General features: G+C 42.7%; 1 protein-coding gene across 1 annotated transcript; it reads right to left on the reverse strand.

Annotated features, from left to right (window-relative positions):
- Positions 1-2,024: 2,024 nt before the first annotated feature.
- LOC128931994 (protein associated with UVRAG as autophagy enhancer) lies at positions 2,025-10,036 on the reverse strand. Its single transcript, XM_054255058.2, is given in 8 exon segments — positions 2,025-2,093; positions 2,095-2,138; positions 3,646-3,660; positions 3,663-3,735; positions 4,343-4,496; positions 8,275-8,336; positions 9,370-9,684; positions 9,953-10,036. Coding segments are annotated over 8 exon segments (816 nt in total).
- Positions 10,037-27,718: the final 17,682 nt, after the last annotated feature.

Genomic DNA, 27,718 nt, shown 5'->3' on the forward strand with positions numbered 1-27,718 from the left:
GTGGGCTGAAGATCACTTCCACAACAGGTGCCTTCCTGGGAAGAAGCCTCTATTATCACATTGGAGAGGAACAAAGTCTCAGACAAATTGCATGCTGCAGTTGTTTAAATAACCTCATTCTTCCTCAAAATAAAAAATCAAAAGCATCACTTCCTGGCCACTGCTGTGCACTCTTCTTTAATATCAAAGATACGCAACACACATACACACACTCATGCTCACCAGTGCCTTACAGACAGACACCCTGAGCACAGAGCCCTTCAAGCAATGCTTGAGCCGCAGCAGCTGCCTTAAATCAACACTGAGGTGAGAAAACAGCCCAATGCTGCTTCTGCAGGTTTGAGCAACACTTACTAGTTAAAGTCGTTTTTACTCCTGTGTCTCAAAAAGACATCACAAAAGCAGCAGGGGCTCGGCATGGGCTTTGGAGGCAGGTGGAACTGAATGCCAACCCCACCTCCAACACGCACTCTCTGTGGGAATCTAGGAAAGTTATTTCTCTTCTCTAGGCCTCAATTTCCTTACCTGTAAATGGAGATACAGACGTTTACCTTAGAAAGGTATGTGAACATACCACCCTCACCCTTGATTCCTAACAGAGAATATGAGCAATGGGCAAGACTGAAACATTGTTTGGAATCTGGTTCTATTTATCCTATGTGCCTATACGTCTATATTACTTAAAAAAGGTCTGACTTAAATAATGAATGTGAGCACAGTTCTGGCAGAGACATCGAGGATGAGAAAACAATGGTCAGAATGAAAAGACTGAATGAAAAGAGACTGACGGACGTCATTCATTTCTTTCCTGTGCTCAATACTATCCCGCTGAATAAAACACACGTACACATGGCTGGATGGGGTTGGGGACAACCTGTCCTGTTGTCCCTGTGTCCCTGTTGCCTGCCCGTGCTGTCTGAGAAAATCAAGGTCGGTTTAGTTACGGCATGTGAAGCTCAGGGAATGTAATACCCAAACCCTGGGTTGAAAACTGTTCAGTCTAAAGATATAACATGAAGGAACCCAGCCTCAAGGCCCCTTTCTCAAGTAGGAGCAAGTATATAGAAAGTAGAAGAAAAAAATAGGCTCACATGTTTCAGGAAAACATCTAAGAACTATTAGGAAAAAGAAATTCATCAAGGTTTTGTGATTCATTTAACCTTATGAGTCAATGTCTATGATTTTAATGTTGTCACTAGAACCACGCTGTTCATTAAGAGTATTTTCCCCAGTTTGTTTAAAGCTGCAAATACCTTATGTTCAGTTTTACATATATAAAGCAAGATCCCCAAAGGCAGGGATGGAGTTCTCACTTCTGCCTCCCTTGTCGCTGCAGTGGGTGGAACAGAGCAACAAATGCAGGTTCAATTTGTGCCATCTGAAAGAGTGCCATCTAGAGGCAACTGCTTCAAACTGCACTTCAACTGGACCTACACGCCCTGCTAAGCAACTCAAACTCAGCACAAAATAAATCTGCAGAAGAAATGTGTACTCTTTATTCAAACTCTGGAGTAAATAAAATGTGTAAGATTGACACAATCACAAAATGGCATTTAAATCGAGGTCTGTCTCTAGTAAAATAAAAGCCAGAGCAAACAGATTTGGGGTCATATTTTTGTTCACTGAAAGTACCAATCAGTTTCATCAAACAAGTTTTAGAGGAGGAGAAATTGAGTAATTCATCTTGTTAGTTACAATTCACACACACACACACACACACACACACACACAATTGCTCAACATCAGTTCAACGTAACTGTTCAAATACAGAAGTATAAAAAACTCTTAGAAAAACCAAGAGCAGTCAATAGTGGCATTTGTAAACAAAGCCACTGTTAATCCCGTGCCTAATCACAGAATCTGCATTCTTCTGAAATATTAAGTATATACAATAAAGAGAATATTGACCATCTTTTTCCTTAATAGAGAATACCTGGTATCTAAAACAGTGTCACCAATAATAGACACAAATTGGGGTAATCACAAGGCATGTTGAACAGTCTTTTTCACAATACTCAAGGGCATCATGTTGCTGCAGAGGGCACACTTTCCAGAAGTTTCCTCCTAGCTGTGATCCTCACGCAGGGGGGGGCTCTCGGAGGACCGGAAGCACTGTTCATGAAAGCAAGCCCTGCACACTGCAAGCCAGGAAGACAGCCGCCAGCAAACAGGCTCTGCAGCACTTATCTACATCCTAAGGAGGGAGGGGATCTGAATCCAGAACCCAGAATATTCTAAAAAGCAATCAGCCAGGCTGAAACTCACCAGAATTACTACTCTCCCGACAGGTCATGAGCAGAAGGCTCAGAGAGCCTGATGTAATGGATGCTGCAGTGCCTCCTGGATCTGCCCAAGCACTGAGGCAGGTGCTTCCCCAGCTGCCGAGAGAGCTGGTGGCTGATAACTCTTGGGAAGTCATATTGTTTCTCTAGAAATGGCCCTACATTGAGAGAGCTGCCTTATCCAAGCTTATACCCCCTTCCTGGCACCAGCCTGCATCCAATGACTGGCCACTATGTAGTGAGCAGGCTAGCCCCAATTTGTCCCCAGTTTGGAACAATGCTGAAAGGCCACCAAACTCCAGAGCTCCCTGTGAAACGAGCTGAGGGCTCCATTGTAACCACTGTACAATTCAACTTCTCCCTCTCCCAGCCCTGCTGCCTGCACACCCCAGGTGTATTGAGTTGAGGAACATGAAACTATTTTCATGCAAATCTCTGCCTCAGAGTCTCTTTGCCGGGGAGGTCATCCTGCAACACTGGATGGGGTTAGCAGAGAAAATACTGGAGTGGCCTGAGAGGAGGACATCCTCCTTTCAAGGGCGAAGGTAGAGTTTGTTACCAGGATCTCTCCCATGAAACAGAGTTTACGGAACACGGGATTCTCTCAGGCACCAATACCGTAGAAGAAGGGTTGGCAACGTTTTCTGTAAAGAGCCAGATAGCAATGTTTTAGGCCGTGTGGGCCGTGTTTTCTCTACAGTAGCTACTCAACTCTGCCTCTGTGACACAAAAGCAGCCAGGGACTTCACCACTGGGCATGACTGATCCAGTTACAAGATAGAGAGGTGGGCAGAGGCAACTAAGGGACCATTTCCACTATTCAAACCCTGCACCAGGAGACATCATCCTTTATCTCTGCCCTACACAAATACTCCTCCTTCTGTGCCCAAAACTTCGTTATCTCCAATCCAACATACAAGCACACAGCAGCACGACTGCACTTTAAGTAACAGTGCTTAAATTATTCAGCTTAATATTGTGCTGATGTTATATTTTTTCTTTTTCTTTTCTTTTTTTTTAGACAGAGTCTTGCTCTGTCACCAGGCTGGAGTGCAGTGGCGCGATCTTGGCTCACTGCAACCTCCACCTCCGGGGTTCAAGCGATTCTCTTGCCTCTCAGCCTCCCAAGTAGCTGGGACTACAGGTGCCCACCACCATGCCCGGCTAATTTTTGTATTTTTAGTAGAGACACGATTTCACTATGTTGGCCAAGATGGTCTTGATCTCCTGACTTTGTGATCCACCCGCCTCGGTCTCCCAAAGTGCTGAGATTACGGACGTGAGCCTGTGCTTAAGTTACTAAACTTAGTTTAGATAATTATTAAGCTATTATTAAGCTCCTGTTATTAGGTTATTAAGAAACCTGAACATCTTCTCATGTTTCCATCTGAAACGGGAAGATGACAGTCGTATTCCGGCAAAATTCACAAATAAAGCCCTTTCCTTGACACAGCTGTAAAGGAAGACATCAAAAAGTCACAACTTTCTCCTGATTGTTCATTATTACAGAGCTTTATAAACATCAGTTTTTGAATGTCTGTGATTCCAGCCTCTAGAAAGAAAAGGATGCTGTTGTTTGGCAGCAATGAATGAAACAGAGCCAAGAAAAAGAAAAAAATGTACATTCATCCAATTCCACATCGAAGCAGTTTTAAGGTGCTGGAGAAATGTCACAATTGCAAACATGCACTCTGAAATGATCTAATTTCATTTCTCATTGCCGCACTACAATTTTCAATCCATGTAGACACAGAGCTTCCTGTTCCATTGACTCCTGGTTCCACGTGGCTGTATTTGGCACTCCAGGGCAGCATGGGCCCTGAGCAGAACTGGGCACCAAGATGAAAAGTCCCTTGGTCCAGGCTTGCGTCCCAGCGCTGCCACGTACCAGCAGGAGCGTCTCAGCTGTTACTTCACAGCTCTGACCTCAGTTTTCTCATCTCTAACTAGGTGATGGGCACTTCCCTCAGGGCCTGTGAGAGTTAAATGAAGTCAAGTGCAGAACACACAGCCCAGGCCCTGGTGCATGAGGAATGCATCTGCTCTAGGCACACCCTCACCTCACAGCCGGCCACGTGTGCGAGGGAAGCTTTCAGAATGTCCTTGAGCAAGGGTGCCAGCAGCCCTTTCTTGATCCTGACCAGGTCCTCGAGAGAGAACAGGTGGAGCTCATCAGCCAAGTGTCCCAGCACCTGTTCAAACTCCTTTAATGCACTGCCAGAGAGGAAACGAAGAGGGACTCAGAAACCCACCCACGCAGAGTCTGGGGAAGAATGGAGCCTGCTGTTTTCTCTTGGCACTCACCCTTCATTTCTTAAACTCAATTTAAAAAATCAATAGCCCCCAAAACAACTGGGAACAATGCTCGCCACCATTCTACATTTTGCAAGTTTGCTTGGAAGCCAGGAAGTTAAAATTCCATGAAAATGAGCAGAGACATGCATCTCTTACAGCCATCCCATGCAAACACTGAGCAAAAGAAAACCGAGCATTAGTTTTTTAAGTCTTAAAGAACGTGTACCTAGGACCTTTCGTTTACCAAGTCATCAAAACTCCTACCTTATTTCTTCCAGCTACATTTCAAGTCTAACAGCCTCATGAACTGTTGGCTCAGCTGGGAGAATTCTCACTCATGGGGCAAGACTATGACTTCCAAATGCACGAGTCAGGCACTGAGCGGCTCATGCAGCCAACTTCCAGTGGTCACAGTCCCCAGGGTATTCAAAACTTAATCTTCTCCCAACCAAGCAGGTGTCCACCTGAATTCTCTAAATGGCTAGGAGAAGCACTATTCCCTGCACTTCTAAGACAGCCATGGTCTACACTGAACTTGGTATGCTACTCATGCCAAATTCTCTCCAATTATCCACCCAGCCTGAGGTGCCCACTTCTGTGGTATCCTCTGACTGGAGAGTCCCCAGTCCCTCTTCTTTGCTCCACCCTTACTCCTGAAGCTCAGTCTTTTTCTCTTGGAATCCTGGCTTGCTCTCCACCCCACCTCACTCCTAAGTGAGATAAACGCTGCCTCCCTTTGTACCCTCATGGCGCCCTGACGTGTGTCTAACACGCATTCCAACAATGATCGGTTCATGCTGACCATCCCCCTGGACTTAACACAGATCTACCAGTTTTTTTTATCTGAAGCACAGAATAAATATAAAGAATTTGTGTACAAGGTAGGAAGCGTAGGCACTGTTACATGTGACGGATGAAAAGACTGAGGCCCTGAGACCAAGGCCATGCCAAGGTCATGAAGTCAGATGACTATAGGATACATTCTCCTTCCCCAAATGTAATTAAAAAGAGATACCTCATCATTAAAGATTACACACTGAAAAAAATGCTTTAAAGCCAAACCATTTATTTTAAAACTCTATGATTCCATCAGCTACAATAATCTTAACTCCCTTGAGTAACCTGTGCTTTTCCACTTAAAAATCTCTCTCTCGATGAATCAATGCCTCAATCTTTACTGGTTGTGTAGTGTTCTATTCTATGGACATGGTATTAATGTAACGACTGCCCTATTATGAGCAGCTAGTAGATTTTTAAAATATTTTCAACTTTTATTTTAGATTTGGGGGTCTGTGTACAGGTGGGGTCTGTGTACAGGTTTGTTACATAGGTATATTGTACGACACTGAAGTATGATCCCATCACCCAGGGAGTGAGTATAATACCTCTAAATAGACTTTTAATACTGTTTCTTATGTAAAATAAAACTAGTAATCCCAGCACTCTGGGAGGCCGAAGCGGGCAGATCACCGGAGGTCGGGAGTTCTAGACCAGCCTGGCCAACAGGGTGAAACACTGTCTTTACTAAAAATACAAAAATTAGCCAGGTATAATGGCATATGTCTGTAATCCCAGCTACTTGGGAGGCTGAGGCAGGAGAATTGCTTGAACCTAGGAGGCAGAGGTTGCAAGAAGCCAAGATTCTGCCACTGCACTCCAGACTGAGCAACAGAGCAAGACTCTGCCTAAAAGCAACCAAAAAACAAAAAAAGACTATAATTTAACTTAATCTCTGCCTATATCCATCGGTATGTCCCTAGGATAAACTTTTAAAGTAGAATTTATGAAGACCATGGTCCCACTTGGTTAGACATGCCTCCCTATAAGGGGTTTTAAAAGGCCTCTGGTGGCTGGGCACGGTGGCTCATGCCTGTAATCCCAGCACTTTGGGAGGCTGAGGCCGGCGGATCACGAGGTCAGGAGTTCAAGACCAGCCTGACCAACATGGTGAAATCCCATCTCTACCAAAAATACAGGAGGCAGAGGTGGCAGTGAGCCAAGATTACTCCATTGCACTCCAGCCTGGGCGACAGAGTGAGACTCTGTTTAAACAAATGAACAAACAAACAAACAAACAGGCCCCTGGTATACTCATGTTCATATTCACCTTATTCACAATAGCCAAGGAGGGAAGCAACCCTAGTGTCCATGGATGAATAGATGGATAAACAAAATGCAGTATATACATGCAAAGGAAATTCGGACACATGCCACAACATGAATGAACCTTGAGGATGTTATGCTAAGTCAAACAAGCCAGCCACAAAAAGAAAAATACTGTAAGATTCCACTTATATAAGGCAATTGAGTAGGCAAAAATCATAGAGACAGAAAGTAGAGTAGGGACTGCCAGGAGTTAGGCTAAGAGGAGGAGGGAATGGGGAGTTAAATGATTAGTTGTGCAAGATAAAAAGAGTTTGGGGGCTGGATGGTAGTGATGGTTTCACAATGATGTTAATGCTTTCATGTTACCAAAGTGTACATTAAAAATGGTTAGGAGGGTAAATTTTAAATGTATTTACCACAATTTAATGACAACAACAACAATAATAAAAAGAGTTGTTTCATCCTCCAACTAAACCATTCTTCTTAATGAGTTAAATTCTCCATTATATGGTTAGGCCAACTGTGCCCAGCCATCAGAGGCCTTTTAAAACCCCTTATAGGGAGGTATGTCTAACCAAGTGGGACCATGGTCTTCATAAATTCTACTTTAAAAGTTTATCCTAGGGACATACCGATGGATATAGACAGAGATTAAGTTAAATTATAGTCTTTTTTTGTTTTTTGGTTGTTTTTAGGCAGAGTCTTGCTCTGTTGCTCAGTCTGGAGTGCAGTGGCAGAATCTTGGCTTCTTGCAACCTCTGCTTCCTAGGCTCAAGCAATTCTCCTACCTCAGCCTCCCAAGTAGCTGGGATTGGGATGGAAGGAGCCTGGTGGGAGGTAACTGAATCATGAGGTAGGTCTTTCCTGTGCTGTTCTTGTGGTTAATGAATAAGTCTCACAAGAGCTGATGGGTTTTTTAAAAATTATTATTATTACTGAGATGGAGTCTCACTCTGTCACCAGGTTGGAGTACAGGGCATGATCTTAGCTCACTGCAACCTCTGCCTCCTGGGTTCAAGCAGTTCTCCTGCCTCAGCCTCCTGAGTAGCTGGGACTACAGGCACACGCCACGATGCCCAGCTAATTTTTGTATTTTTAGTAGAGATGGGGGTCTCACCATGTTGGCCAGGAAGGTCTTGATCTCTTGACCTTGTGATCCACCTGCCTTGGCCTCCCAAAATGCTGGATTACAGGTGTGAGCCACCGCGCCCGGCCGATCTCATTGTTTTATAATGGGGAGCTCCCCTGCAAATGCTCTCTCTTTGCCTGCCACCATGTAAGACACACTTTTGCTACTCATTCACCTTCCACCATGATTGTGAGGCTACCCCAGCTACGTGAAACTGTGAATCAATTAAACCCCTTTCCTTTATAAATTACCCAGTATGTCTTTATTAACTACTTGAGAACAGACTAATGCATTCCACTATTGGTTTAGTAATTCAAGGAGATGGTGTGTTTTCCCAAGGAAAGCCATGAGGTCATCACTGTGCTAAGGTGCTTTGTGTAATGGGGGCGCCAGGTGCAGGAGGCACTAATAGGATTAGCAGATGTATGGAGGGAGGCAACCTGTTCCAGCTGCTAATAGTACCTGTCAGCCAACCTGCAGGTCTTCAACAGCTTCTTGATAGGGAAGAGCTGCTCCTGAATTTCCTCATGGGACAAACCAAACACGGGGGAAGGTCAAATGTAATAAACGACACAGGAAAAGTGCAAGTCTTGTTTTTAACCTTGAAATGCTGCATTTGTATAAAACAAACCTTGAAACCAGATTGCCTTTACAGCAAGCCTTCACAACTGAGTCCATTGATCCACAAAGTGTGTTTTGGATGGATCCAGGTTTTGTGGAACCTAAAACTTACAGAGCTTTGGGATCTTTTTCAAGAAAAACGTAACACTGGCCAGCGCGGTGGCTCACACCTGTAATCCCAGCACTTAGGTAGGCCGAGTCACTTGGATCACCTGAGGTCAGAAGTTTGAGATTAGCCTGGCCAACCTGATGAAACCCTGTCTCTACTAAAAACACAAAAGTTAACTGGGTGTGGTGGCAAGTGCCTGTAATCCCAGCCACTTGGGAGACTGAGGCAGGAGACTCCATTGAACCCTTGAGGTGGAGGTTGCAGTGAGCCAAGATTGCACCACTGCGCTCCAGCCTGGGTGACAGACTAAGACTGTCTCAAAAAAGAAAAACATAATACTAAGTATAAGAATCAGTGTGGGGCCTTGGAAACAGCATACGCAGGAGAGGGGCTGCAAAACATAATCCTCACTCTTTTTTCTTTTTTTTTTTGAGACAGGGTCTTGCTCTGTCACCCATGCTGGAGTGCAGTGGCGTGATCTCTGCTCACTGCAACCTCCACCTCCCAGGTTCAAGTGATTCTCCTACCTTAGCCTCCCAAGCAGCTGGAATTACAGGCATGCGCCACGACACCTGGCTAATTTTTTTTTTTTTTTAATTTCTAGTAGAGATGAGATTTCACCATGTTGGCCAGGCTGATTTCAAACTCCCGATCTCCCAAAGTGCTGGGATTACAGGCATCAGCCACCATGCCCAGCCGCTTGACTCACTTTATGATCCATTTGCTTCTTAGAGGATGTATCTATGGGTTCCCTATCCTAGGGTGATGTGCATTTCCTACCACAGAACACTTCTAATGAGAGGGACAGTGTTGGGGCTGCGGCTCACCCTCACTCTGTCCAGCTCCTTGGCTTTCATATACAGGTTTTGGCCGATGCTCAGCAGATTGAAAATGGGCTCGTGACATATGCTGTTGAGCAGCTGTTTGGAGAAATTGCCGACGTAGTACTTCCTGAAGTCCCACATCATCAGGATCCGGGCAGGGATGCAGGACTCCGCATAGGAGTGGCAGCAGTCACAGAAATACTTCCCCAGGTATTCACAGTACCACAGCCGCTTCACAACCTCTGCCAAGCATACTGGAGGGTGAGTGCCACAGCTGGTGCTGACAACCTCTCCTGGTCTATCCCCGGCTTCCAATTCCTATGCAAGATTCAAAGGCTCAGATGACTCGTTTTGTGATGAGAAAGCCATACTCAACCTCATGACAGTTAGGAATGCTCAAGCAGGGATTTGGGAATTTAAATCATCGTCATTCATGAGCTCTGCTCTTGTGGAACAGATGTCAGAAAAACAGAACTTTCTCAAGATACTCCTGGATTTGAAAGATGGAAATGGCAAACTGCAGTGTAGCAAAAGAAACGATCATTTTAGGATCGGAAATCTGGATGGGAGTCCAGACTCCTCTCACTAGGAGGAAGACTGAAGGCAGGTTGTAGGCTCGGTGCAGAGCAGAGCAGCTGTCTTGGTTGTGTCCCCAGTCATCTTGAGCCATGTCTGAAAGAATTAATCACATTTCATATGCAAGCATGCTCTCTGTTTGACTGTGCTGTTGTTTTTAATGAGAGCATCATTGACAATGCTTTAACCTGATAGCCCTGCCTAATTGTGTTCTATGTAATAATGGGTGGGCTTGAGGAGGAGGCAGGGCTGGGGGAGAAGGAGGGAGAATGGACGTGTGAATCAGGGAAAAATGTCTCTTTCTTTGAAGCATGGATGGGTTCAAAGCCCTCCACATACTACTAAGTATTTGGCTGACACACTACCAGTTGTGTGTCTAGACTGTGTGTGTGTGGGGTGTGTGTGTGTATGTGTGTGTCTTTGTGTCTGTCTCCAGGGTTGGGCCAGCACCTCCTTCTTCCTGTGGTAGCATGTTACTCAGAACCTTGGATAACCCCAGCCCTCCTAAAAACACAGTACATGTATGTTATAACAAATTTATCTTGATGTCATTGAACTGTAAAATTGGGCCTCAGGTTGGCAGTGCACCCGTGGAAATTAGGAGGTTTGGATTTGATTTCCAGCCCTCTTCCAGTCAGTCAGCCACTCACTTTCAAGTGACAAGCCTTAGGTGAGTCACTTTCTGTCTCTGTTTCTCGATTTTTGCACAGGGATTTATGTGGGCCTTAAGGAACAATAGCCACATCAAGAAGTGGTTTGAAGTCCCAGAATGCTGCCCACAAGTAAAGCTCACATGTATTCTGTTGAGTGGTTTGTATAACTAGAAAAGGCTGGGGGCGCTAGTGCTTTGATGTTGGCAAATAACAACAAGACTCTTTTGTCTTGTATTCTCGCTCAAATGCTGTGCCCTGATGAGCGGCTGAATCTCTTGTTTCTACCAAATGATTCAATTCACATAAACAAGGATATTTGTTTGTAGCACTGCCTCTGCCTATGAAAACTTAGGGAAGTAACATCACTCCAATTCTTGGTACAAAAGGGAGAACAGAGCCATCTTCCATAAGATTATTGGAGAGATGACTGTGACAATGCATTTACAGTGCTTAACACAGTGCCTGGGACAGAATAGCACCTGTTATCAGTCAGAACCATGGTTAGTGCAGTTTTGAACTAGCTGTGCTTGGAAGTACATCACTTGGTCTCAAACCTTCACAACTAGCTGCGCATGTGTCTGCAGCAACACCCAGCTCCAATATGCACAATTTCTAAAGTGTCTGACATCAAGGTTTTGGATGGGAGGATTGCTCACTTCTTTCTCTCTTTCAGAATTGATCTCTGCTTTCTTTTCCCATGACCGCTGGTGTTTTTAAGATAAACTAATTTAAAAATGCAAAGCACTCTTGCATTTTTAAGGTACCCTAAGTATAAGTATAAAATAATAATGCCAGACTCATCGTGGCAACCTTACCAACCCTCTCTAAAGCCCAACATCGGCTTGTTCAGGTCCAACCCTCCATTGAGAGGCAATGCGAGTTAAGCCCCACGCCCATGTCTCCAGGCCTGTTCAATCTTAGAAGAGAACGTCCTCCCTGTGATTCCCAGGGAAGACAGTGGTGAATTAATTCTAATGAACATGGAACAGTCAGCCCCTGCTTGTCCCTGAGATGTGGCCCAGGGGGTTAATCTCCCTTCTCCTAGTTAATCACTTTCATCCTCAGGCTGTATTAAGCCTCAATTTTCATTTTTTTGATTGAATCTGTCTTTGCTGACAGAAGTTTTCTGGGCAACCCAGAAAGTCCTCAGTATGAAAGAATATGATGGAGGATGCAGTGAATCCATAATGTCTTTGCTGCACTTTCTGGAGACTTTGAGATATCAGGGTTGAAACGTCACACGAAGTCACTGGGCAGGGAGATAACTGAAGAAATGAAACAGAAATGGCTTATCTCTGTTCCAACCATATCCGGCTCCTTTTGAGAGGTAAATAAGAGTGGAGGAAGAGAAGGAGAGTTAGTCCTGAATTTGTACCCTGGTTCTGCCACTTACCAGCTCTGCTGCTCTTGCTAGGGAGATCATGTTAGCATATTAATACCAATAATAATCACTGAAGGTTATGAGTGTTTTATATCCTCACTACCCAAAATGTGGCCCTTAGGCCAGCAGCATTAGCATTTCCTGGATGCTTGCAAGAAATGTAGACTCTCAGGCCAAACTCCAAATTACCTAGAGATTCTGATTGAATGAACAAGAATACGCATCTAATCAAATTCTCTGAGTCATTTGTATGCTCTGGAAAGTTTGAGAAGCACTTGCAATTATTTCATTTCTTCCTCATGATGATATGAAAGATACTCATTTTGTAAAGTCTGTCTTCTGGTATTACTAACCACTACCCTGCTTTACATGAAAGGAAACTGAGGCTCAGAGAGGTCAAATGGCTTGCTCAATATCATACCACCAGAGAGAGGGTTTGAAGCCAGGCACCTGCCAAAGCAGATGCTCTTACTCCTGTGCAGTTGGGAGATTTAAATAAGATTCTAAGTATCCATCACTCAGCAGAGTACCAGGCCCGCCATAGATGGATGATACATGATGGTGACCTTGACTGTTCCTTCTATTCTCTTTCTCTGTTCTGGTTATTTTCAGACTTCCAGATGCTCCCTTGTCATGGCATTTATGTTGGTCCACCCTAGATAGGCTGGGTCCTGCCTAAATTCCTGGTTCGCCCCTGACTAGGGCAGTGGTTCTTGACGGTGGCTTGGAGGGAGTGCTATCTGTTTTCCTGTGGCATCCTAGAGTGTCTCCGGGAGGGTGTTGCCAGCCCCTCTTCTCCTTCGTCCCCACTGCAAAGAACTTGATGATGTTTGCTCCTGACCATGAAGCTGGGATGGAAAGCAATCCCCTGATAGGCCGGCCAGCATCTTGTTCCCTTCCTCTAGACAGGTATCATGGGTTTCCCTAGGGCAGATATGGGATGAGTTCAGGATTTTCACCTCTTATTCCTTTTGGTCCTTGGAGTTGCATAAATGAACTGGTCTTTGAGGGAGGGCTTGTGGTTCCACAGTTTACTTTTTTGGGAAAATAAATTACAGAATTTCAGATTGGACTTTAAAGGCCTTATTGAGGCTCAAAGCCAAGCTAAGACGCTATCAAATTTCAGCTGCAGTCCTTATAGCTTTGTGTGAATTCCTCTCTTCTCGAGGTCCCCCAAATACCCCAAATTCCTGGGCCTACCAGAAAATGACCTTCCTTACCAAGTAAGGCCATGAACCTTGTAATCTAAGTATCAGAGTGCTTTGTAAGGATTGGCTCCTGAGCGTCAACATTAGCTTCTTAAAATTGCTGGTCATAACTAATCTTAGGCACACTATTTCTAAATATGATATCCCAGTAAAAGCCTGGATAATATAACCAAAGTTTCCACTTACTTATGGTTCTGGGGTGAACAGATTCTTACTGGACTTTTGCTAACAACTATATTGTCATGAAAATAAGAGTATTCAGTAAGAATTTCAAAATTCTGGAGAAATCAGGTGGGGAAAAAAGATACATACTTCATTTCTGTTTACAAAAGTGTAACCTAAATTCTTGTGAGTTATAGTTAGCTTAAGAGACAGAGATTTCTTAAATCCAGAAACCAGAACATTAAAGAACCGGCAATGCTCAAAAAAAGCTATACAATTATAATCCGTTTTTATCCATTCATTCAGTACCACGTAATCAATTCCAGTCTTGCTGAATCTTGTGTTAGCAGTGCTCATGAACCCATCAATTTCTCAACTAGACTTCTGGAGGGCATCACTGAATCAAGTGTATGTTCTTAAAGTTATTTAAGCAATATCATCAGAAGCCTGTAGCCAGAGTACCTGTCATAGTGTTTTCCATGAGTCTCAGAGGGAGTCCTGTGTTGTAGACAAACATTCTGATCTGTAGCTGATTGCAGGAGCTTTCATGAAAGCATCAGGGGGAAATAATATCTAAATGATAAGAGCATGGAATGGCTGTGAGGAAAGATCTGATGAGAGTTCATTATACCACAGCTGCCAAGGATGTTCGATTTTGCCTGTGGCACACAGCATTTAAAATAATCACTGAAAATATGACTCACGACACCATACCAGCACATACCGTGGATAAGGAGGACATGGACAAATTTCCAGGACTTTTATATAATTTCTGAATATATAACATTTTACCCATATAAATGTAACCCAGGGAAGATTAGGTATCTCTTTTTATTTGTATATTTTGTATAGTTTTTCTTATAAAAAATGCAACCTACTTGCAAAACTTTCCCTAATTTTCTTGCATACTTCACATAGAGTTGTTTCTAGTTATTCTATTATTTCTAGTAATTGTATTTATATATATTAATTATAATTTTAATAGTAATTTTATTTTCCAGAGTAAACTAGAAAGTAGACAATTCTAAATTGTCACATACTAGCATTCTATAGATTTAAAAATGTAAAATGTACGAGTATATGATCTCCCAACATCTAGAGAAATGTGTTTCCTCATAGTATAATTTCTCAGTGTGATAGAGAAAATAAGTTTATTAACGGGCCAAAATATCTTTAGTCTCTCCACAAAAATAGGAGGCCAAAAGTATATACACTTGAATTACTTATGTCCGGTAATTAATGTTTTAGTATTGTATCTTATTTATAAATGATCTAGATGTTTCATGCAAATCTTTTAGTTAGCTTAAATTTAAGGTTAAAAATGACCAAAAGTATTTTGGAAACTATTATTAGGCAGATTTTCTGTAAAAAGTATTATTGAAATATTGTTTTTCATAAGAATGACAACTTAATTAGAATAAAATCTATGAGCTTTAAGATGTTAAGTATCTAGCAAGCATAATATCAGTTTATTAGACTAGAACTCAAGCAGAATAGAAATTTATGTTTTTTTATATTTAATAATGAGAGCTCTGAATACAGTTGTTTTATTACACCAAAAATATTAAATTAATCTTATTTAACTAAGTCGCATCAAAATCATGTTAATTTGAAAAACATTTGTATCAGTTCCTACATTTCTAGGAGTTTGGGGAATATTTATTTATAAATGCTTATTTTTTTCCAAGCCAAGTTAGAATAGAGCACTTTTAGAAGATATTGTACATTAATTTTGCAATGTTATTCAGAGTTAAGAAAACATCACATACACATAGCATGTATCAATACAATGTTATTCAGAGCTAAGAAAACATCACATGCACACAATGTACATTAATAGGCGTACAAACACAAACAGAGAGCTCATGGCTGGTCCTGAAGTTTCAGCCCTGAATCAGGCATGAGTGTTCTGATGGCTAATTTTAGACATCTGCTTGACTTTATTAAGAGATAATCACATAGCTGGTAAAGCACAATTTCAACATTTCTACTCATTTGCTTACAAGTTCTCAGGCATCCAAAATAACAAAATGACAACTTATAGAGCTTCTGTGGGAGAGTATGGTAGGTGTTTTTGAACTTTTTAACACTGTCAACTGAAGAATGATGAGGTTCAGAAATTTGGAAAGGAGAGATTTTTAAATTTTTGTTTATTTATTTATTTGAGACAGTGTTTCTCAAGTGCAATGGTGTGATCTTGGCTCACTGCAACCTCCACCTCCAGGGTTCAAATGAGTCTCCTGCCTCAATCTCCCAATTAGCCTGGATTACAGATGCTCACCACCACACCTGGCTAACTTTTTGTATTTTTAGTAGAGTCAGGGTTCTACCATGTTGGCCAGGCTGGTCTCAAACTCCTCAACTCAAGTGATCCACTCACTTTGGCTTCCCAGATTGCTCGGATGACAGGCATGAGCCACTGCACCCAGTGAGAGATTTATTTCCTATAAAGGGTAGCAGCCTGCAGGGTAGTCCTTCTGACAGGCTGAGAAGCATAGCATCCAGCCAGAAGCCAGAAACATACATTTCAAGGGTGAGGTAAAGGACAGTAATTTATGCTGAGTGGCATGACCAAATATACATATTTAGTAAGCTTTAGGAGGAGTCATGAATATTTATGAAAGGAGAAATGCATGCAAGAGCAATTGAGTTTCTTACTCCTTCATGGGTCCCATGTACAAAAATGGCAATGTTAACATGATCCCAGGGTGGAGTTTCCAGCCCTCTGACATTAGAAGGTGAAGGAGAGGACAGGCAAACTTGCTCTGTGCATCCTCTGTGTGCTGGCTAGTACCTCTCTGTCATGGGTGGTCTCTTAGAGGCAGCTTCAGGTAGTTGGTTGGCATTAGCATTGGAATCTTTTGAAAGGGCTGGTTTCTCTTAAATCCTTGGGGAAGAAAGTCTCACCATGGTTCACAAAAAAGAGGATATAATGAGGTGTATCTGACCTCTGTCATCCCATCCTGGCTAAGCCAAGAATTCAGTTTTGAAAGTTACTCTGTGGTTCTCTCAGTCAAGAGTGGGTCTGTTCAGTCAGTTGGAAGCTTAGTATTTCATTTATATTCATCAGTGCTAATGGGAAACAGCAGTCTGACTTCATGGCAGCTGAATTTGCAAGAAACCCCTTGGATGGGGTTAATGGCAGCTGTATTTTCTGGGAGCTCTGCTTTAATTGGATAAAGTCAGTTCTGGTAAGATTTCATCATTTATCTTTAGTATCTCAAATGTTTTCATTTAAATAATCCTTATAATAACTCTTGATAGCTGAGTGAGTACCCACATAGTCATCTATTGTAAGGCTTTCTGATTCCTTTTTTTCCCTTTGGTCATTATGAATAATCGAAGCGTTCTTCTATACATGACAGCTTTTATTTGGAAATAACTTCAAAGTAGTTGTCAAAATACTTAGGAATATGATTTTTGGATTGTAAGGTGAGACTTGTTTCGTTTTGGAAAAAACTGCCCAACTTGTAATGGGGGAGGAAAAATAATTTTCTCTCTACCTTTTTGGAATTCTTAGATGGTATCCTCTGTAACAAATGACAGATTAAAAAGAGAATAATGTAGAAAAGTTTAAAAACATGTACACCTTATGGATACATGGGAGATACTGAGGGAAAAACGAGTAAAGTTGCAAGAGGTGGCTTTCAATTCAAGTGTAAATACTGTCTTCAACTGAAAGAAAGAAGATTTGAAGTGCAGTAGAGGGAGGAGGTAACCAGCAAAAGCACAGGAGACAAGAGCAAGGTTTGTTATCCAGACGTAAGTCCATGAATTCTCCATTGATAAGACTCTTCAGTTATTTAGTTATCCTTCTGTTTTTGGTGGAGGGGGGGAGAGAAAGAGAGAGAGAGAGAGAGAGAGAGATCTTTTAAATGGGGATTTCCTTTATAGATGTAAATTTTCCTTACACGAGGGTAACTTCTACTCTGTTTTCAAAACTTCTTTGGTTAGAATTTTTTCAACATAATCAGCTTGGAATAATTCTTATGCCAAAAAGACATATTTTGGGGTAGCATATTCTGGTTTCCTACCATTATACTTTGTGACAGCAGATTCTGGTCTTATACACCATCTTCCACCAGCAATGAGGAGTTCTTATCTTTCCTCCAGCAATTTGTCTTTTTTTTTAAGAGTTCAGTAGTTCTAACAGAGATAAACCAACTGTGCTATCTCATTATGGTTTTTTAGTTCTCTACTATGTTGAGCATCTTTGTGTATGTTTACTTGGCATCTGTAGATCTTCTTTGGTGAGAGGTCTGTTCAGGATTGTGTACATTTTTAATTGGGGTGTTTTACTTATTTTTAGTTTTAAGATTTTTGGGGGGTATATTTTGAATACAAATTATTTCTCCGATCTGTATTTTGCAAATATTTTCTTTCAATATGTGGCTTGTCTTTTTATGCTCTTAACAAGAGTATAAACTTTTTTTAAAAAAAACTTTCAATATTAAAAAAATCCACATTTTTCTTTCTTCTGTGTGTATTGATACTTTGTGTCATTTGTTAAAATTCATTACTAAACTGGAGGGTACATAGCTTTTCTTCTATCTTTTCTTCTAGAAATGGTATAGTTTTGCATTTTCAGTGTAAGGATGATTTTGAGTGATTATTTGTGTAAGTTGTAAAGTTTTCATCTACATTCATTTTATTTCTGATGGTCTGCAATTAATCGTTCCTTCACTACTTTTAGGAAAGACACAGGATAGCGTGCTCTGTTAAAGTAGGTATGTAGTTAGACATGGACAGGAGGGGGAACTCCTGGGAAAGAGAAAGGGAAGGCTCACCTTGAGGGACCACCAAAAACTTACATATTAGTAGCATCTTTAATGCTGGAGTGGCTGGGCACTTGTCATTTGTGGGTAGGAGGGAGAAGAGGTATGTATGCAAAAAGAAACACCCTAGAACTCCTCTTAAGATGCCTCAATCATCATTTGCTGTGCAGTTAAAATGTCAGAATATTGCTAGCTATATGCTGATAAGAAGGGCAAAGGGGATATTCTTAAGAGAAACCTGGCATCATAAGTACAAATTAGGGCAGAGAAGGACATTCAAAAGAGATAGGCAGGCACAGGAGGTACAGATGTCTCAGCTGTAGGACCTTCCTGAGATGTGGGAAGGAGCCGGCCCCAACAGTGGGTTGAGATTGATCACTGCACAACTGCCTTCACAACACATATGCCTTAATCACCGTGCATGTGCCAGCAGGGGGTGTGCTACCACTACACTGTTAGCAAGAAGACCCTACAGTGTCCTTAGCTGCCAGCAGGGGGCGCACGGGCACCACACAGTGAGCAAGAGGAGGTCCCACAAGCCTAAGAGGGGCAAGTTGGGGACCTAAGGCAGGAGAAGAAAAATCAGACCAAACAGGCGGAGACTTGAAACAGAGGCAGGAATGTGAAGAAGCTCAAATTAAAATTCCCTGCACAGGACCCTTGGGCTGTTTTCCTGCACCATCAGCCTGCTCCTCCCTTGGGGCCTGCCTATTTTTTTTTACAATAAGCTCTTTACACTGTATTTATTTTCAATGACATTATCTGCCATCTTTGTACTGCCTCTTAGTGAAAACCTTTCTTCCAAGTTAGAACAGAACTGGGACATCCGTGCTCTCCAATAATAGCTCCATTTTGGTTTAAGTTTCCAGAACTGGATTCCTAGTAACTGGCACTCTGACTTTAGGTGGTGCAGAAGGAGGTCAGTAGGGGGCGCCAGCCGTCACACTGTGAGCAAGAGGGCCCTACAGTGCCCCCAGCAGCCGGCAGGGGGCATGCTACCACAACACTGTGAACAAGAGAGCCTTGCATTTTCCCCAGCAGCAGCAGGGGGTATGCTGCCATTATGCCATGAGCAAGAGCACCATGGGCACCACACTATGAGCAGGAGGATCCTGCACTGCACTGGTTGCAGGCAGGGGCCTTGCTGCCACTACACTGAGCAAGAGGGCCCTACAGTGCCCTGGCAGCCAGCTGGGGATGCCGGTCACCACACTGTAAGAGGGCCGTGCAGTGGCCCTAGCTGCCAGCAGGGGGCGTGGGCACAGCACTGTCAGCAAGAGGGACCTGCAGTGCCTGGCAGCCAGCAGAGGGCGTCACGGGGGCCTGCAGAGTTGCGTTCTCCTCAGTACAGACCTTGAGGGCCGCGGCAAGGGCGGAGCTGCATCCTACTCAGCACAGACCCCGGGGCATGGTGGCGGGGGCATCGCGACAGCGGAGCTGCGTTCTCCCTAGCACAGACCCGAGGGCGCTGCAAAGGCAGAGCAGTGATCTTAGCACGGACCTCGGGGACCCCGCATCCACTGTGAGTAAAATCCTTCCTGTTTGCAGCCCTGGCTGCTGAGGGTCAGAGACTAGTAAGAAGGTCTCGGTGTGGAAAACTGGACACCAAAAGCCCCTCTGAATTCTGCGCTCCCAGCTTCTTCCCAGCCTAGGCCAGGGGGCTGCAGTATGAGGTCCACACCGCAGCCTCAGAACACAGATAGAGCGTTCCTAAGGCAGATGTGACATCCGAACTGTGACGGCGACACCCACAGTACTCGTGGGATGCGACTGCAAGGCCTCAGTACCAGATGTTACTATGAAGTCTGCGCTACCTACGCCGCCAATACAGCGTGTTAATAACCAACACTGGCCTATCAGTGCAAACACGGAAACTAACCTATGGTCGGGATTAGGGTTTAGGGTGAGGGTCAGGGGTTAGGGTTTAGGGGTTAGAAGAAATTCAGGCACAGTAAATTTAAACAGTGTTTGTTTGAGGAAAGAAACGATCCATGAATCACGCCTGAAGCACCACAACAGAAAAAGGGCTTGGGGCTTCGAGCTCTTAGCGGTGGCAGCTAAGTGAGGTTTCTCATTGGCTCCATCTGGGGTACCACCTGTTGTGGGGATGGTTTCCTCGGTGTCCCTAGTCACACAGCCACTGGCGGCTGGGAGTTTTGTCATTGACTGTGGTTGGTTGGTTAATTTTTTTTTTAAGTCTAAATGCTTCCAAGTTTGGTCTCCATTTGCTTAGGGAAGACCTCAGGCTAATGGCCTCCTATTTTGCTTTAACCCGTCAAAACCATAATTCACTTTCATTTTACTTTCCTGGCATCACTAGAAGTAAATTCATATTTTTGTTATTATTCAGAAAGTTGGTTCATTGGCAACCTATTTGGGGTGGTGCATAAAATGATGTCTTTTAATCATTGGCATCTTAGATTAGATGAAATATGTAAACTATGTGAAGCCTTGTTATTAAACAATAACAGGTGTTGAGTTTCTTCCTTTTTTCTCCTTGGCTTCAACCATTTAAAATACACTCAAGCATCTCCTAATGAGGTGGATATTTTCTGAGAAATTTGTCCTTATTGATTTCATTTTTCTGCAAACACCATATAACGGTCTTATAAAACCTAGATGGTGTAGCCCACTCCACATGTAAGTTATATGGTGTAGCCTATTGCTCCCAGGCTACAAAGCTCTATAGTACGTCTCTACTGAATGCTGTAGTTAACTTTCACACCGAGGTGATTGTGGATTGTGATCCCAAAATATCTGAGACAGGTCTCAATTTGGAAGACTTATGTTGCCAAGGTTAATGATGGTGCACATGACACAGCCTCAGGAGGTCCTGACAACCTGTGCCCAAGGTGGTCAGGGTAGAGCTTTTATACATTTTAGGGACACGTGAGACAACAATCAACATGTGTAACATGTACAGTTGTTTGGCCCAGTAAGGTGGGACAACTAGAAGCAGGAAGTGTGGATGCTTCCAGGTCAGAAGTAGGTAAGAGACAAAAGGTTGCCTTCTTTTGAATCCTTGATCAGTCTTCCACTGAATACACAATTTAGTCTGGCTTAGTGAATCTGCATTTTTACATCTACAATAGGGCAGAGGAATGGTGCGATCTGGACCCACCACAACCTCTGCCTCCCAGGTTCAAGCGATTCTCTTGCCTCAGCCTCCCAAATGGCTGCAATTACAGGCATGCACCACCATGCATGGCTAATTTTTATATTTTTAGTACAGACAGGGTTTCTCCATGTTTGTCAGGCTAGTCTTGAACTCCTGACCTCAGGTGATCCACCTGCCGTGGCCTCCCAAAGTGCTGGGATTACAGGCATGAGCCACCATGCCAGGCCAGGAAGGATATTTTGATTCTGATATTGTCAACTGTATTTCAGACATAACTTCTTTTCCTTGGAGTAGTAACTACTGCTTTGGTATTTTATTACACAAATAAAGCACAGATCCCTTTTTATCATTATATTCATTACTAGCTATATTAACATCTAGATTTAGAAACATTTCAGAGTCTGGGCTTCCAGGAATTCTTTGTGATCCTCTAAAAGGTAAATTATTTTTTCCCACAAGACACAGTGACACCTAGAGTCACATTGAATGTCCTGCCACTTTTGTTTCTCTAGATTCATCAATTTCTGCAAAGCATCTTTGGGGGAATAACTTTGACTATCCTTTTATACTCTTCTGTATTAGAAATCATCATGATGAAACATTGAAGGATTGTGGTCACAAATTCTGTTTACATTCTTCTTTTCTTTGAATATTTTTTTCCAGTGGCAAATATTTGCTTCTGTTTTATTGTAGCTAAAAGGGATGCTGGGAAACAAAATAAACACAAGCATTCATTAGAATAAGTGATCCAGTCAATCAATTTGCTATTTGAACTTTTTTTTTACACAGTCATACTTTTGAAAACATCCAGCCGTAAATTGAAATAGTCTCCAAAATGTGAATTTTTTTCCCAGTTCTAAGGTGACCAGTTTTCCTAGAGAGTGAACCATACCACAGGAAAAAAGATATGATAATTATGTTTACATGTATTTGTTATTTTATCATAAAATGTGTAAAAGCGGCATTTCCTTGGAATTATATATTAGTTTGCATAGTTTACTTTGCAGCCTCATGAATGCTCTTACTTTAAAAAGTAGAAATAGTTAGTGTCAATTACTACTTACTGGTACAAGTAATTAAGCAGACTTATAAAAAAATTACAGTTTTTAAATAAATGTTATATTTTAAATTAGTTTTAGATTCACACAGAAATTGGGAAGGAAATGCAGATTTTCCATGTAGACCCAACCGTGTTTCTCTTTTCATTAGCATACAACATGTATCACATATGTTAACATCTTTTTTTTTTTTAGATGGAGTCTCCTTCACCCAGGCTGGAGTGCAGTGGTGTTACCTCAGCTCACTGCAACCTCTGCCTCCTGGATTCAAGTGACTCTAAAAAATAATTTACCTTTTAGAGGATTCAAGATTCAAGTGATTCTGCCTCAGCCTCCTGAGTAGCTTGGATTACAGGCAGCTGTCATCACACCCAGCTAATTTTTATATTTTTAATAGAGATGGGGTTTCACCAGGTTGGCTAGGTTGGTCTGGAACCCCTGACCTCAGGTGATCCTCCCATCTCAGCCTCCCAAAATGTTGGGATTACAGCCATGACCCACCATGCCTGGCCAACATCTTATATCATTTGTCACAGTTAATGACCAGATATTACCATATAGGCTCACATTTTATTTGGTTTCCCTTAGTTCTGCCTTTTTCTGTCCCAGGATCCTATCTGGGATCCCACAGGACATTTAGTCATCATGTTAGACTCTTCTTGGCTGTGACAGTCTTTCAGACTTGACTTCTGAGGACCTGGAACAGTGTTAGGAGGATTGGTCAGATATTGTGTAGAATGTCCTCCATTGTGGCTTACTTGGTATTTTTCTCATAATTAGACTGGGGTTATAGGTCTGGGGGAAGCAGGTCAGATATGTAGTGTGTCCATAAGAAAGAGTCAAAGTCTGTAAAATATTTGAAGAAATGTATTCTAAGCTGAATATGAGTGACCATGGCCTGTGACACAGCCCTCAGGAGACCCTGAGAACATGTGTTCAAGGTGGTTGGGGTGCACCTTGGTTCTATACATTTTAGGGAAATAGGAAACATTAATCAAATGCATTTAAGATATATACTGGTTGGGTCCAGAAAGGTGGGACAACCCAGTGGGTTAGGGTGGGGTGAGGCTTATAGGTTATAGGTAGATTTAAACATTTTCTTATTGGCAGTTGGTTGAAAGAATTACTATCAATAGAAAGGAGTGTCCGGATTATGATAAGCAGTTATGGACACCAAAGTTTTATGCAGAATGAAGCCTCCATGTAGCAGGCTTCAGAGAGAATAGATTTTAAATATTTCTTAGCAGATTTAAGGTTAGATTGTAAATGTTTCTTATCAGATTTAAGGTCTGATAAGAAACTAAATGCTGAAAGCGGGGACTCAAGATGGCGCTGTGAGAACAACCCAGGATTGAAGCTCTCGCTGGATGCACGGAGAGGGTGAGTCGGGGAAGCATTTCCAGACAGATCTTAGTTGCCCACAGAACGGGGAAATTCCCAGGTATAAAAGAGACGCAGGATGCCAGGCAGAGGTCTCCGCTGGAGTAGCCGGCAGCCGGTGCAGCTCCGGCCCATGCCGGAGCGCAGAGGCGCTCCACAGCGCTCCATACTAAAGCGCACTGTTACGGGTGCCCTGTTGAACCGGCAAACTAAGACCCGAGAGGGCTGAACTTGAGACTGAACGGGTCTTGAACTGTGACCCAGCCCAGGAAATCCCAGGGACTCAGCGTTTGGGGGAGCGCAGTGGGACAAATAAAACGGCGATTCCAAACGCTCCCGGTAAATAGGTTTTTTTTTTTAAAGCACAGCTCCGCGGGGGAGGGGCGTCAGCCATTACTGAGGCAATCAGCCCCTACTGAGGTACACGCCCATTGCTGATGCAGCCTTCCGCTGCCGAGGCAACCCGGTAAGACAGAGAGACTCCCGCAGGGCGTAGCCCGTGGCAACAGGGCGAAGACCACAGCAGAAGGGTGGAGCCTGCAGGAAAAGGGCGAACCTCACACCAGCAGGGCGGAGCCTTGGCAGGCAAAAAGTGACTAGACTGCCTCCTAGCTGGGCAGGACAGTGAGGCGGACACTCACAAGGAAAGCCCCACCCCCCCCAGACAGAGCATCTGAGGGGAAAAAAAGGGGTTTTCTTACGAGTTAGGTTGCAGCAGAACTAAACATAGCAGCCTAGCAGCCCTGAATGAACAACAGAGCTCACAGCTCAGCACTTGAGCTCCTACAGACTGTCTCCTCAAGCAACTCCCTGACCCCTCTATATCCATAAGACTGACATTCGGCAGACATCATCCCGGGACAAAGATAGCAGAAAAAGAATCTGGTAGCATCCCTCGCTGTTCCGCAGCCACTACAGGTGCACCCCAGACAAGCAGGGCCTGGAGTGGACCTCAGCAGTCATACAGCGAAGGGGCTAGACTGGTAGAAGGAAAACCAAGTAACAGAAATACTCCATCATCAACAATCTGGGTGTCCACTCAGAGATCCAATCAAAAAGTCAGCAACTACACAGATGACAGGTGGATAAATCCACAAAGATGGGAAGAAACCAGAGCAAAAAGGAGGAAAACACCCGAAACCAGAACACCTCGCCACCTAGAAAGGACCAAAACTCCTCACCAGCAAGGGAACAAAGCTGGACGGAGAACGACTGTGACAAAATGACGGAATTAGACTTCAGAAGGTGGATAATAAGAAACTTTTGTGAGCTAAAAGAGCATGTTTTAAATCAATGCAAAGAAACTAAGAACCTTGAAAAAAGATTTGAGGAAATGATAACAAGAATGGATACCTTAGAGAGGAATATGAATGAATTAAAGGAGCTGAAAAACACAATACGAGAACTTCGCAAAACATGCACAAGTTTCAATAGCCGAATTGACCAAGCAGAAGAAAGAATATCGGAAGTCGAGGATCAACTCAATGAAATAAAACGAGAAACCAAGATCAGAGAAAAAAGCACAAAAAGGAATGAACAAAGTCTCCAAGAAATGTGGGACTATGTGAAGAGACCTAACCTACGTTTGATAGGCGTACCAGAATGTGATGAAGAGAATGAATCCAAGCTGGAAAATACTCTGCAGGACATTATCCAGGAAAATTTCCCCCACCTAGCAAGACAGGCCAACACTCTATTGCAGGAAATACAGAGAACACCACAAAGATATTCCACAAGAAGAGCAACCCCAAGGCACATAATCGTCAGATTCAACAAGGTTGAAATAAAGGAGAAAACACTAAGGGCAGCCAGAGAGAAAGGTCAGGTCACCCACAAAGGGAAGCCCATCAGACTCACAGCAGATCTCTTGGCAGAAACTCTACAAGCCAGAAGAGAGTGGGGGCCAATATTCAACATCCTTAAAGAAAAGAACTTTCAACCCAGAATTTCATATCCAGCCAAACTGAGCTTCAGAAGTGAAGGAAAAATAAAATCCTTTGTGAACAAGCAAGTACTCAGAGATTTTGTTACCACCAGCCCTGCTTTACAAGAGCTCCTGAAAGAGGCACTAAACATAGAAAGGAACAACCAGTGCCAGCCATTCCAAAATCACACTAAATGCTAAAGAGCATCAATATAATGAAGAATCTACAACAACTAACGGGCAAAACAGCCAGCTAGCATCAAAATGGCAGTGTCAAATTCACACATAACAATATTAACCCTAAATGTAAATGGACTAAATGCACCAATCAAAAGACACAGACTGGCAAATTGGATAAAAAGCCAAAACCCAGCAGTGTGCTGTATCCAGGAAACCCATCTCACATGCAAGGATACACAAAGGCTCAAAATAAAGGGATGGAGGAAGATTTACCAAGCAAATGGAGAGCAAAAGAAAGCAGCAGTTGCAATTCTCATCTCTGATAAAATAGACTTTAAAGCAACAAAGATCAAAAGAGACAAAGAAGGCCATTACATAATGGTAAAAGGATTGATACAACAAGAAGAGCTAACGATCCTAAACATATATGGACCAATACAGGAGCACCCAGATACATAAGGCAAGTTCTTAACGACTTACAAAGAGACTTAGACTCCCACACAATAATAGTGGGAGACTTTAACACTCCACTGTCAATATTAGACAGATCAACCAGACAGAAAATCAACAAGGATATCCAGGGCTTGAACTCAGACCTGGAGCAAGCAAACCTGATAGACATTTACAGAACTCTCCACCCCAAATCCACAGAATATACATTCTTCTCAGCACCACATCATACCTACTCTAAAATTGACCACATAATTGGAAGTAAATCACTCCTCAGCAAATGCAAAACAACTGAAATCATAACAAACAGCCTCTCAGACCATAGTGCAATCAAATTAGAACTCAGAATTCAGAAACCAACCCAGAACCGCACAGCTTCATGGAAACTGAACAACTGGCTCCTGAATGTTGACTGGATAAACAACAAAATGAAAGCAGAAATAAAGAAGTTCTTCGAAACCAATGAGAATGAAGACACAACATGCCAGAATCTCTGGGACACATTTAAAGCAGTCTCTAGAGGAAAGTATATAGCAATAAGTGCCCATATGAGGAGAATGGAGAGATCCAAAATTGACACCCTATCGTCAAAATTGAAAGAGCTAGAGGAGCAAGATCAAAAAAACTCAAAACCCAGCAGAAGACAAGAAATAACTAAGATCAGAGCTGAACTGAAGGAGATTGAGACACGAAAAACCCTCAAAAAAATCAATAAATCCAAGAGCTGGTTTTTTGAAAAGATCAGCAAAATAGACAGACCGCTAGCCAGATTGATTAAAAATAAAAGAGAGAACAACCAAATAGATGCAATAAAAAATGATAAAGGGGAAATCACCACATATTCCACAGAAATTCAAACCATCATCAGAGAATATTACAAACAACTCTATGCACATAAACTAGTAAACCTGGAAGAAATGGATAAATTCCTGGACTCCTGTGTCCTCCCAAGCCTAAACCAGGAGGAAGCTGAAACTATGAATAGACCAATAACAAGGTCAGAAGTCGAGGCAGCAATTAAGAGCCTACCACACAAAAAAAGCCCAGGTCCAGACGGGTTCACAGCCGAAATCTACCAGACACACAAAGAGGAGCTGGTACCATTCCTTCTGAAACTATTTCAAATAATCCAAAAAGAAGGAATCCTACCCAAATCATTCTACGAGACCAATATCATCCTGAAACCAAAACCCTGCAGAGACCCAACAAGAAAAGAAAACTTCAGGCCAATATCCATGATGAACATAGATGCAAAAATCTTCAATAAAATATTGGCAAGCCGATTGCAACAGCAAATCAAAAAACTTATTCATCATGATCAAGTAGGATTCATCCCGGGGATGCAAGGCTGGTTCAACATACACAAGTCTATAAATGTAATTCACCACATAAACAGAACCAGAAACAAAAGCCACATGATTATCTCAATTGATGCAGAGAAGGCATTTGACAAAATTCAGCAGCCCTTTATGCTAAAAACCCTCAAT

The sequence above is a fragment of the Callithrix jacchus genome, chromosome 5, assembly GCF_049354715.1.
Source record: "Callithrix jacchus isolate 240 chromosome 5, calJac240_pri, whole genome shotgun sequence".
NCBI classification, from domain to species: domain Eukaryota; kingdom Metazoa; phylum Chordata; class Mammalia; order Primates; family Cebidae; genus Callithrix; species Callithrix jacchus.